Raw genomic sequence first — 12,478 nt, 5'->3', positions numbered from 1 at the left:
AAGTTTGTATACATTTACGGGAGATGCTGTTGCCTGCTTCTTATTTAAAATGTCACCTGAAAGTGAGAACAAGCATTCGCATGGACTGCTTTGTGATGGGTTCGGTCACAAATTCAGAGGCATGCATCTGCTAACTACATCATGGTGGAAGATGGCATTAGTTCTCCAGGTAAATCCAGGTAAATCCAGTGCAGTGAAATGATAATTAAACATTTATTTTCTTTAACAGAGGTCTCCATTTGGACTTTCCTCATTCCCCCTTCAGTGCTTTATATGAGGTCACTATTAACAGCCCAGGAATGCTGTATCCAACGGAGCTGCCCCCTCCTTATGAAGCTGTGATTGGACAGACCCCTGCTAGTCAGGTAAGAAAAGATCAAAGGAAATAGGGATGAATTCTCCTTGGCCATTCTCTTACTAAAGAATTTAGGAGTTAAGAGTACCTGAAGGACACAGTGATAAACATGTTTGCATTGTGAGCACTTTTGCATTCTCTAAACTGATCATTTCCGGTCCATTGTCTTTAACTTAAATGGGTGTTTTCCTTTCCCAGTAGTAGCTTGTGACCTTCACCTATAAGTCTGCATCCTCCTAAATTCTGGTTGCATGCTTGGACAAATGTTTATATAAGACATAGCATTTCAGTTGAGGTCATTCATTTTAAAAAAATCACAAAAATAGTCACAGAACATTGGACCATCACTGAAGAAAACCTAGGAGAAGAGATTTGAGCCATTGAAGCAAGGAATTTTTTTTTAGGTGTGGATGGAGAATGACGTTCTGAAGTGAGATTGGGCTGCTTGGGCCCTTTTGGGAAGAAGAATCCTCAAGTAGGAAGCAGTTTTCCTTTATTCAAAGTAGTCTAGTGCCTACAACAGGGGGATTACCTTACTTTTCTTTAATTTACTGTGCGTAGGTAGGAGATTTGATAACCAAGAAGGTAATTTTGTTTGGTACAAAATGTGATGATACCATCTGTGTGTGTATTAGAAATGCAACTCATGGGACATAAAAATTTTAACATGTCCTGTGGTCTGAGCTTAAATTAATACAAATTTCTATATAAAATTCCATTAACAGTTAGGAGAAATTCCTGCAAAAGACTATATATTAACCTAGATGAATTAAAAAAAAGTGCTTTGTAGTTGGCATTGGATCTCAAACTATCTTCTGGAAAAGAGCTGGCATAGATTTTCTTATAATGACTTGCCCAAATCTTGACAGAAAGGCTTATGCCCAGTGTCAAAATTTACTCTCTACCAGTTCTAACATATAGCCTTCCAGGAACAGAAACCAAGCTGGCCCCAGAATACTGGGAACTGACCTGCATCTAGTGATTACATTAAGTGATAAGGAACCATACACAGCTATATATTGAACTATAAGAAATAGGGACGTGTTTCTGTAACAAAGCAATGAGCAGAATCTACATTTGTTTGTAATTTTGCTGTTGCTTATACTTTTTGATGCTATTACATTATGAGCTTTAACAAAAGGTCCAGTATATCTCATTTATATTTTTCAGTTGTTTTTTTCTACATTTTTTCATACCATACGACTCAAAATCCATTCAGACAATCAGTTACAGAATTATGGTGCACATGGGGGACACAGTTAATGCCAAATTAAGCAGTGATATGTGAGGGGTGCTTGGTGATCATGCTGATAAACTGCCACCCTATATAACAGTCTCAATTTCTCTTTTTTACTTGCTTCTGGGATCTTTGATTTTCTTCAAATTTCAGTAGAAACTCAAGGAAGTCTGAGGAATTTAACATCCTAGCTACTGCTTGTCAGGGTTGAGGTAAACATTTGCAGAGCTAGGTGCATATAGCTGGTTAACATAGCACCTATCTATACTATGTGTTACTAGAGTCCTTCACATTCACTCAGAATATACAAGAAATAACTTGTGGTCGCTCTGCCCCAGGGAAAGCAACATATTAAGAAACATTAGATTAAAATATAAATACATGACCCACCACCACAGGGGGAAAATTGCTGACAATTTACAAAGTGTCCAAAGAAAGCAGCAATGGTGGATGCTCAAGAGATGTGCAGTTAGGCTTAATGAGACACATCAGACATTCCAACCTTCTTAACTCACAAAGCAGATTCTGCTAAGTCTTTGTTTTTCTCACTTTTAGTCTACTTATACCTGGCAGAAGGTAGCAACAGGCCAAACATTGTTTGCCTCTGATCTGTGTAAACTCGAAACTTGTCTCTCTCGCCAACAGAAGTTGGTCCAATCAAAGGTACTTGCCCCCTTGTCTCTTTGATTTATTCTTCAGTAATAGAAATGAGTCAATGAAAATTGCTACTGAACAGCAAAATTTTAGAGTCCCAATTAGCTCATTTCTAAAATGTTATCTACTGAAATTCTGCCGTGTTTTCTTTACAGCATTGATTGTAAAGGAATCTGAAAGCCTTAGCGTGTTTGTAATGTTTTTATATTTGTGTCTTATCTCTAAATTTAAAAAAAGGCAAAAGCAATTAAAATCATATCTGGTTTAAAAAAAACATATTTCAGGTGAGAATTTGTATGTGGTATGCTAGAAGGTTATATAAATGGCTATTTATTTATTTATATTTAAACACAAAAATATGCCTGTCCACCATTCTGGGTGCTCTGTCTATTAGTCAGGATCACAATTTACACAGGAACAGTCACCCCACCAGCACATGGCACTCATGGACAACAAAAATAATTAACTTAACGAGCCAGTAACCTAAAGCAGCAAAATAATACTCCACCCTATTATGTCAGGCCTCCCCAAAAGCCCTCCTAAGCAGATGCATTGTCCATAAATCTGTGACAGTTGGGTCAGTGTCAGTGCATCATCCATTCACCTCTGGGCACCTGGGTCCCAGTGTTGGTTCTGGTCTCAAGTGTAATGTAAATGACTGGTGAAAATGCCGAACCCCAGCAGCGGGCTGAGCCGGACGCCGGCAGGCAGCAGTGTGCCATTAAAAATCCTGCCCGATCCAGCCCGCTCTTCTCCGCCCCCCGCCTACCGCTCTCTCTGGTGGGGGCAGGGGGCAGAAGCAAGCTTGCTCCTGCCGGCTGCTGCTGTACAGCAGGCTCCACCGGCAGCCAAGCTTCTCCTTCTCCCGCCTCTTCCCCCCAGCGTGCTGCATGGAGCCCCGCCTCCTCTCCCTCCCTGCCGCCGATGGCCCTTGCGAGGGAGGGGAGAAGAGCAGCCCCACCGCCCTCGCTGCTCAGACCAGTAAGGAGGCGGGGAAGGGGGGAAGAAGCGGGGCCTTGGGGAAGGGGGGTAGGAGCGGGGTGTATCCCTCCAGCCCCCTGCCATGAGCTGCTCAGGGCAGGGGGCTGGGAGCACCCCCCTGATCCCAGCCCACCCCCCCAGCCCTCTGCCCTGACCCCTGCACCCCCCTTGCACCCCAGCTCCCTGCATCCCCCCCATGACCCCATCCCTGACTCTTGCACCCTCCACACATACCCAGCCCCCCCACACCCCATGCCCTGACTCCTGCACCCCCTCACATGCCCCCAGCCCTCTGCCCTGACTCCTGCACCCTCCACACATACCCTGCCCCCCACACCCTCTGCCCTGACTCCTGCACTCCCCACATATACCCAGCCCCCCACACCCCATGCCCTGACTCTTGCACCCCCCACATCCCCACCCCCCACCCTGAGCAGCAGGTTGGCAGCGGGCTGAGTGGGGCCGGCAGCTGGGACCCTGGCTGGCAGGAGCCAGCAGACGGAACCCCAGACTGGCAGCAGGCTGAGCCGCTCGGCCTGCTGATGGTCTGGGGTGCTGGCCCCGCTTAGCCCGCCGCCGGTCTGGGGTCCCGGCCCCTGGCCCCGCTCAGCCCGCTGCCAATCTGGGGTTCTGGCTGCCAGTCTGGGGTTCTGACTGCCAGCCTGGGGTTCCGGCTGCCGGCCCTTTGCCAGCTGGGGTCCCAGCTGCCGGCCCCGCTCAGCCCGCTGCCAACCTGGGGTTCTGGCTGTTGGCCCCTTGCCAGCCAGGGTTCCGGCCGCAGGCCCCGCTCAGCCCGCTGTCGGCCTAGGTGAATGGAACCCCAGGCCCACAGCGAGCTGAGCAGGCCGGTGCCTTAAGATCAGCATTTTAATTTAATTTTAAATGACGCTTCTTAAACATTTTGAAAACCTTGTTTACTTTACATACAACAGTAGTTCAGTTATATTATATATAGACTTATAGAGAGAGACCTTCTAAAAAACGTTAAAATGTATTACCGGCACGCGAAACCTTAAATTAGAGTGAATAAATGAAGACTCGGCACACCACTTCTGAAAGGTTGCCGACCCCTGTGCTACACACTCTCATATAATATGCATCAGGTTGCAGCACGGTATGAATTGAATTGACCAGATTTGTAAACTCCTCAAAGTCAGACTTTCCAACGGAAATAATGGCAGAGCTTTAGCTACAGAAGTGCTGCTGGGAGCCATTAAGCAATAATAATTATTAAGCCTCTTACTGAGCATCAGGCATCTTTTTTTTGTTTGTTTTTATGTGGCTTAAGGTCTTTAGAATTTTATCAAATTATATCAAATTAGACATAGCTATTTCCTGGATAGGAACAGAAAATGTCCGTGCTAGTAGCAGTGGTTGCTTCTAAATACAATTTGCAGTTGTCATCCATACTGCAACTTGTTGTACTGCCTTGAAAACAGTGCTTTTCGCACTACTTTTCCAGGGTTGATATCTGCTAGAGTATGACAGAAGACAAGAATAGAAAGACCCAGTCTCTGGATGAATTATACCAGTAAATGTCTTGTAAGCTTTACTAATTTATAGGCTGTGCAGGGTTGCGGAAAGCATGGTTTTGCTCATGGCTTAAATTCTCATATAGTATTTCCCAGAGCCCCGAGGCTAGGAGCTTCAGCCCCATGGGGCGCACAGGGGCTCGGGCTTTGAAAATATTTACCAGAGCTCTGCTCCGGACAGCTCCAGCTGAATTTAAGCCCTGGTTTAGCTATTCTTTGAATCCTAATAGCTTGGTGACTATCTTTTAATGCAACCAGTGTTCCTGAGGGTATTCATATTCATGAAATCTATTACCAGGGTGCAGGGTGGATAAGAGAATCTGTGCCAGTACCACCTGCACTCCCTCCCACTGGTGAGCAAGAGCTTTGACCTGACTAAACATTAAGGGATTGTTACTGTTAAAACATGGCTTCCCTTCCCCCAAGCAAACAGAAGGTTAATCAATTCCACTTATTAGTGTAAACTGCATATAAATTACATTTCAGCAATTATTCTGATAAATGGAGAAAGAGAGGGTGAAGGAAATGCAAATTGTGAATACGCTGACCAGACAGACTTAAATGGATTTAATTCTAGTAAAATGGAGTCTGAATGTTGAAAAGGTGCTCCATGAGAGAAAATCTGAGAACTCTAAGTGATTTTAACTCTCTCTATATATATATATATCTAGGCTTCCTCAAGTGATTAAAAGCTCTCCATGCATCTTTCCACTTTTTTGGATGCCATTGAGCAGCTGAAGCCTCAGGCAGTTGATATTTTTATGTAGAGATTAAAGATATTGCCATCTTTTCTGTAAATAGAGAGGATGCTCAGGGTACTCTGTTGGTATTAAGAGAAGGGAATGTTGTAAAACCCACGTGTAAAGTGGAAAAATGCCCTATCTATTCCTCAATTTGATTTCCAGTCTGCCAGCAAAGTACCGCCACTAGGAAGGCCAAATATTACATTTAAAGAAAGCTATACAACAATGTAACGAGTCTGCACATTACAGCAGGGCCGGCTCCAGGCACCAGCCCACCAAGCATGTGCTTGGGGTGGCGCCTGGAGGGGGGCGGCGCAGCGGGGCGCTCCGGCCCGAGAGCGGGGCCGCGACTGGGCTCGCCGCCCTCCCCGCGGCGCTCCAGCCGGTCGGGGAGAGCGGAGAGCCGTGGCCGGGCTCACCGCCCTCCCCCCCAGCGCTCTGGCCGCCGGGGAGAGTGGAGAGCCCCAGCCGGGCTCTCTGCCCTGCTCCCGGCACTCCGGCCGGTCGGGGATTGCGGGCCCGCGGCCGGGCTCAGCACCCTCCCCTGCCGCAATGCGGGGGGCGGGGAGGGCGGCCGGTGCCGCCTAGGGCGGCAAAAAAGCCAGAGCCGGCCCTGCATTACAGCCAGGAGCCCAGAGGTTAAGCTGAAAGGTCTTGTCTTTTCATTTATAACAGGAACCTTTTCTTACCAATTTTCAGTGAAAGAGCCCTATGTTTCCAAGCACACTATCTTATTCACTCAGCCCCATTTCTTAGGAATGTGCTAAAGGAGTTCTTGGTCCATGTGGTGCTTCTAAGTCTGAGAAAGCAAGTGACTCACTTTGAAGTTGATCTTGTACCCCCAGAATAAACCCTAAAGGGTTGAGAACGAAGGATGTAATCTTCACCCTTACCCTGGAGAAAGTGTTACCTCCAAATTCTCCCTGCATAATCCACTCCCTGGAGGAGGTGGTAGTGTCTCAGTGTTAGCAACTGAGCCACTGCACAGGTGAAAACATTTCACCTTCTTGCTATTACTGAAAAATTTGAGGATTCCAGGCTGTGTTCTCGGTATGTTCCATTCAGACTAAATGCCACAATGTACAAGATACGTCTGGCATTACTGGAGATGAGCATTGGTAGGAAATATCTTACGTCTGATTCGGCAGGCAAGAAGATAGTTAGCTTGATTGATTGGTCTACACTGGAAAATTAAGTTGGCTTAACTACGTCACTCAGGTGTGAAAAGTCCGCACCCCTGAGTGTTGTAGGTAAGCAAACCTAATCTCCGATGTAGGCAGTGTTAGGTCAGTGGAGGAATTCTTCTGTTGAACTAACTACCACCTCTTGGCGAGGTGGATTAACTATGCTGATGGAAGGGACCCTCTCATCAGCATAGATGGTGTCTACACTGAAGAGCTACACCGGCACAGGTTTGCAGCTGTAGCGTTTTAAGTGTAGACCAGTGATCCCCAAACTGTCGGGCATGCCCCCCTAGGGGGGCACGGAGGCGCAGTGGGGTCCGGGCCAGCCCCCAAGGGTTCCAGGGAGCACCAACCAGCCCTGCTCTGCCCCCAGCTCTGCTCTGGCCCCAACTTCTGGCCCCACCCCAAGCTGCAGCCCCAGTCTCAGCCCCTGGCTCCCGGCCCAGCCGCAGCTCCAGTCCTGCCCCAGCACGGCTCTGCTCCCAGTTCCGGCCCCATTCTTGGCCACATTCCTGCCCCCAGCTGTGGTCCCGGCTTCGGCCCCTGGCTCTCAGCCTGGCTGCAACTCCAGCTCCACATCTGGTCCCAGCTCCCAACCACAGCTGGGGACGCAAGGTAAAAAGTTTGGGGAAACCTGGTGTAGATGTACCCTTAATCATATTCATACAGGGTTTCCAGAATAGGCCCTGTGTTTGTGTTGGTGCTGTCTCCTTTCAGAGAAAGGAATCGAGTGAATGAAAAGTAGGTTTTGGTCAGCTCTTTTGTTTTACTGTCAAAATAGGGTTTTTTATGTTTCTTTTAAGCCTGAAATTTAGCTTAAAAATAAGTAGGAGCTGTGGTGTAGGAAATAGGTGAGGGGATAATGGACCCTTTCCCCTCAAGGTCACTGTAGTGTCCCTTGTGCTAAAGAAACGTTAGTTCACTGAAAACACAGAAACTGCTGAGAGCATACAACACCTGTAGCTCCCTGGCTCTTTAGCTTACAGATTGAGGAACAGAACGTGTGCTGCGTACTGCCACTGCACAAGGTCTGTTAAAGTCAAAGTCCAAATCAAGCAGCCACAGAATGTACATTACAGTCACTAGCGTGAATCCAGCCAGTCCAGTAATAACTGAGAGTCATTACTAACTGATGACTTTTGATGGGACCTTTGAGTCCTCCTACCAAGGCCACCTGAGCTTGGTATTAACTTTTTATTAGCTGCCTAGCTTACTTTTTTTCCAGCATGGCACCATATAACATCAGACACGTGTGTTCTGGAAATCATCACCCCTGAATAGATGATGGATATACGACAGAGTCCCTATTCAGGGACCCTCTCACGAGAGGATGTTTACCCAGGAAATAGACACTCTGCTCCATCTGGGAGCCATAGAGCTGGTAACACCCCAGTACACGGGAAGAGGATTTTACTTAAGATATTTCCTCATCCACAAGAAGAAAGGAGGCTGGAGGATCATACTATATCTGACAGCTGAATGACTTAATCTGCCTCTTATGCTTCAGAATGATTGCCCTGGTCTCTCTAATCCCCTCTCTAAACAAAGGCAACTCTTTTCCAGCTCTCAATTTGAAGGGTCGCGATGCAATGAAGTTTGAGAATCCCAGTCTACAAGCATAGTTATAGACAATCTATGTGCCATGAAAGCTTACTCTTGGCAAGTCAGTTTCGCTCCCCCATGGGGTCCTGATGTCACTCGCCTGGTAGGAAAACATGAAGTCAGTGTGTTGGAGTTCCCTTTGCACACACACCCTGACCCACGAAAAAACTAATTACAGACTCCTCCCTGTGAGGTTCGGGAGCTATCTGGACCTATCAGGAATTCAAAATTGAATACAGTGCATGAGGCTTGCAAATAATTTCTGCCATATCTCTGCCACCATATCACCCTTTGAGCAGTGCATCTTCCAGGGGTGCAAAATGCTCTGGCAGACTGCGTCAGAGGACACTTCTCCAAAGACCACAAATGGGAACTTAACGACTTGGTGGTATAGAACATCTTTCAACAACAGGAATTCCCATCATGGGATCTCTTTGCATCTCACAAAAACAGGAAATGTCCAGCCTCCTCAAACGGTCTGAGGACACAGCTCCAGATGGGAAGCATTTCTAGTACAATATTCAGAACCACTAATTTATGTATTTCCATCCATTCCCCTCTTGCCTTGAGTTCAGAGGAAGATCAAACAGGACAAAGTGTTGGTGATCCTAGTGGCCCCCATGTGGCCAAGGCAGTTTTAGTTCACTATGATTCTCCTTGCATCTACATTCAGCTCCTGCCAGACATGTTAACCCAAGACAGGGGCAAGATCCTCCATTGCAAACCAGCATCTCTCCATCTAGCAGCTTCATATTTGGATGGATGCCAAACTTAAAAAGATCATGCATGGAGGCTGTACAATCCATCATTAGCAATAGCAGAAAAGACTCCACAAGAAAAGGCTATACAGCAAGATGGGAGAGGTTCTTTGCATGGTGTCAACATCATCAGCTGGCCCTAGAGTATTCAGAGATCCCTAATATTCTGAACTAACTCCTGTCTCTGAAAATGTCACAGTTGTCTCACCTCCTTGTGAGTACACTTGGCAGTTATTAGAGCCTTTTCCCTTTCAATGGACAACCATACAATCTTCGCCTATCTGATTACAGTAAGGTTTTCAAAGGGACTTATCAGAACCTTTCCTCCAGTAATGAAACCTATCCAATATGGAACCTTGAGCTAGTTTTAGCCACACTAACAAATTCCCCCTTCAAACCTTTAGCTTCCATGTTTCTTTGCTCATCTATCCATGAAGGTTGCCTTTCTGGTTGCAATCATCTCAGCCAGAAGAGTAGATGAGCTGGCGCCCTTATGGCAGTCCCTCCCTATATGGTCAACCATAAGGATAAGGTTACATCCTTGAGGTTACATCCTAAATTCATTCCGAAACTAATCTTGGAATTCCATCTGACCCAGGTCATTCATTTTACCTGTCTTCCACCAGAATCCCCATGCTACCAGAGAGGATGGGAATCTCCACTCTTTGGATGTTGGACAAGCCTTGGCCTTTTACCTACAGAGAACAAAACCTTTTAGGAAATGTTCTTAAGTATTTGTCTCTTTTGCCAAATGTATGAGAGGAGAAGCAATCTCCTCTCAGAGATACCTTCACTTTGAGATGTTATTATAGAGTGGCAGCGTGGGGCTCTGTTCATACCTCTATGAAGAGTTACATCCTGGTACAAGCTTCTATAACAGACGCATCCTTCAGAAGAACAGTCCTTTGGTCTGTGATACAGCAGAGCTCCTCACACCATCATCCTCAATGAACACTGATTGTGAGTCACCTCAAATGGAATACGCAGATGGACCCTCACTGAAAGTCTGGTTATTTAGCTTGTTACTATACAAGGAATTCATGGTAGAAAAGGAACTACAGAGGCAGCTAGTCCATCTCCCACTCCCTCATATCTTTGGTTTGGAGCATGAGGAGGAGAAGGGTGTAGGTGCGGACCAAAGGACATTGCTAACGAAAAATCATTCAGTCTCAGGTGCATAGAGCGCATATGCACCTTGAGGAATACATATCTCAAAGAACTCCAGCTACTGTACAAGTTAAGTAACAGGCTTGTTCATATATAGTGAAGAAAGATTCTTTAAGGATAAAACTTTGTCAGTAAATCATTTCACAACAAGACCCTATTACTTTAAATATTGGCCTGCTCTGCAGTACTGCATCACAGAAGCTGTATCTGCATGGGGAATCTTTCTGATACCATTTTTTATGTAGATAGTTACATTCACAAACACTTAGAGCTCTTTTCTTAATGGCTTTAGTGTAGTGATGTTACATTCAATTTTATAGACAGCCAGATACAAATTCAGCCCTCGACACCAGAGCTTGCATAGAGGTGATTGATGATTATTTCTAGGCTCTGTCATCTATTGCAATGAACGTCTGCTAGTTAAATGTGGCCATACAGAAGCAGACGTGATGTGTTCTGCTAAAGATGACATAACTTCTCATGCTATACTGACCTTGTCCAAGGGTATGTCTACACTACGAGAGTAGTTCGATTTTACTTAAATCCAATTAGTGGAAGCGATATTACAAAGTCGAAAGTGTGTATCCACACTAAGGACAGTAATTCGACTTTGTGAGTCCACACTAACGGGGCAAGCGTTGACATTGGAAGCGGTGCACTGTGGGCAGCTATCCCACAGTTCCCGCAGTCCCCGCTGCCCATTGGAATTCTGGGTCGAGCCCCCAATGCCTGCTGGGGAAAAAAATGTGTCGAGGGTGGTTTTGGGTAACTGTCGTCATCCAACCGTCACTTCCGCCCTCCCTCCCTGAAAGCGCCGGCGGGCAATCAGTTCATGCACTTTTCTGGTGAGTGACAGCGCGGATGCCACAGCACTGCGAGCATGGAGCCCGCTGCGACCATCGCTGCAGTTATGGCCGTTGTCAACACCTCGCACCTTATCATCCACCTTTTTCAGAGGCAGATGCTGAGAAATCGGGTGAGGAGGCTACGGCAGCGCGGTGAGGACATTAAGTCTGAGAGTGGCACAGACCTCTCGCAAAGCACGGGACCCCGCGCCATGGATATCATGGTGGCAATGGGTCATGTTGATGCTGTGGAACGGCGATTCTGGGCCCGGGAAACAAGCACGGACTGGTGGGACCGCATAGTGCTGCAGGTCTGGGATGAATCACAGTGGCTGCGAAACTTTCGCATGCGTAAGGGAACTTTCCTGGAACTTTGTGAGTTGCTGTCCCCTGCCCTGAAGCGCAAGGACACCCGGATGCGAGCAGCCCTGACTGTCCAGAAGCGAGTGGCCATAGCCCTCTGGAAGCTTGCAACGCCAGACAGCTACCAGTCAGTCGCGAACCACTTTGGCGTGGGCAAATCTACCGTGGGGGTTACTGTGATGCAAGTAGCCAACGCAATCATTGAGCTACTGCTCTCAAAGGTAGTGACCCTGGGAAACGTGCAGGTCATCATAGATGGCTTCGCCGCGATGGGATTCCCAAACTGCAGTGGGGCTATAGATGGAACTCACATCCCTATCCCGGGACCGGAGCACCAGGCCAGCCAGTACATTAACCGAAAGGGCTACTTTTCAATGGTGCTGCAAGCACTGGTGGACCATAGGGGACGTTTTACCAACATCAACGTCGGATGGCCGGGCAAGGTTCATGACGCTCATGTTTTCAGGAACTCTGGTCTGTTTAGACGGCTGCAGGAAGGTATTTACTTCCCGGACCATAAAATAACTGTTGGGGATGTGGAGATGCCTATAGTGATCCTTGGGGACCCAGCCTACCCGCTAATGCCCTGGCTCATGAAGCCCTATACAGGCGCCCTGGACAGTGAAAAAGAACTCTTCAACGACCGGCTGAGCAAGTGCAGAATGGTGGTGGAGTGTGCTTTTGGACATCTCAAGGGGAGATGGAGAAGCTTACTGACTTGCTCTGATCTCAGCGAAACCAATATCCCCATTGTTATTGCAGCTTGCTGTGTGCTCCACAATCTCTGTGAGAGCAAGGGGGAGACGTTTATGGCAGGGTGGGAGGTTGAGGCACATCGCCTGGCTGCTGATTACGCCCAGCCAGACAGCCAGGCGATTAGAAGAGCCCAGCAGGACGCGCTGTGCATCCGGGAGGCTTTGAAAGCTAGGTTCCACAGTGAGCAGGGTAACCTGTGACTATTAAGTTTGTTTAAAGAGAAGCTGAACCTGCCCCCGTTTCTTTACCCAGTTAATGTTGACTATCCTCTCCAGTTACATACCCCCTTTACCCCGTTTCC

The 12,478-nt window shown here is 47.1% G+C and overlaps 1 protein-coding gene across 1 annotated transcript in view; it reads left to right on the top strand.

The window, feature by feature from the left end:
• FAM189A1 (family with sequence similarity 189 member A1) overlaps nt 1-12,478 on the top strand; it is a 431,767-nt gene that overhangs the window by 398,458 nt on the left and 20,831 nt on the right. Inside the window, exon 7 of the mRNA XM_026648452.1 lies at nt 230-365. Within this exon, the coding sequence (XP_026504237.1) occupies nt 230-365 (136 nt within the window). The remainder of the gene's footprint in view (nt 1-229; nt 366-12,478) is intronic.

Source organism: Terrapene carolina, unplaced genomic scaffold (assembly GCF_002925995.2).
Source record: "Terrapene carolina triunguis isolate 2854851 unplaced genomic scaffold, T_m_triunguis-2.0 Scaffold67, whole genome shotgun sequence".
Classification (NCBI taxonomy): domain Eukaryota; kingdom Metazoa; phylum Chordata; order Testudines; family Emydidae; genus Terrapene; species Terrapene triunguis.
This window is presented reverse-complemented; position numbering and strand designations above follow the sequence as displayed.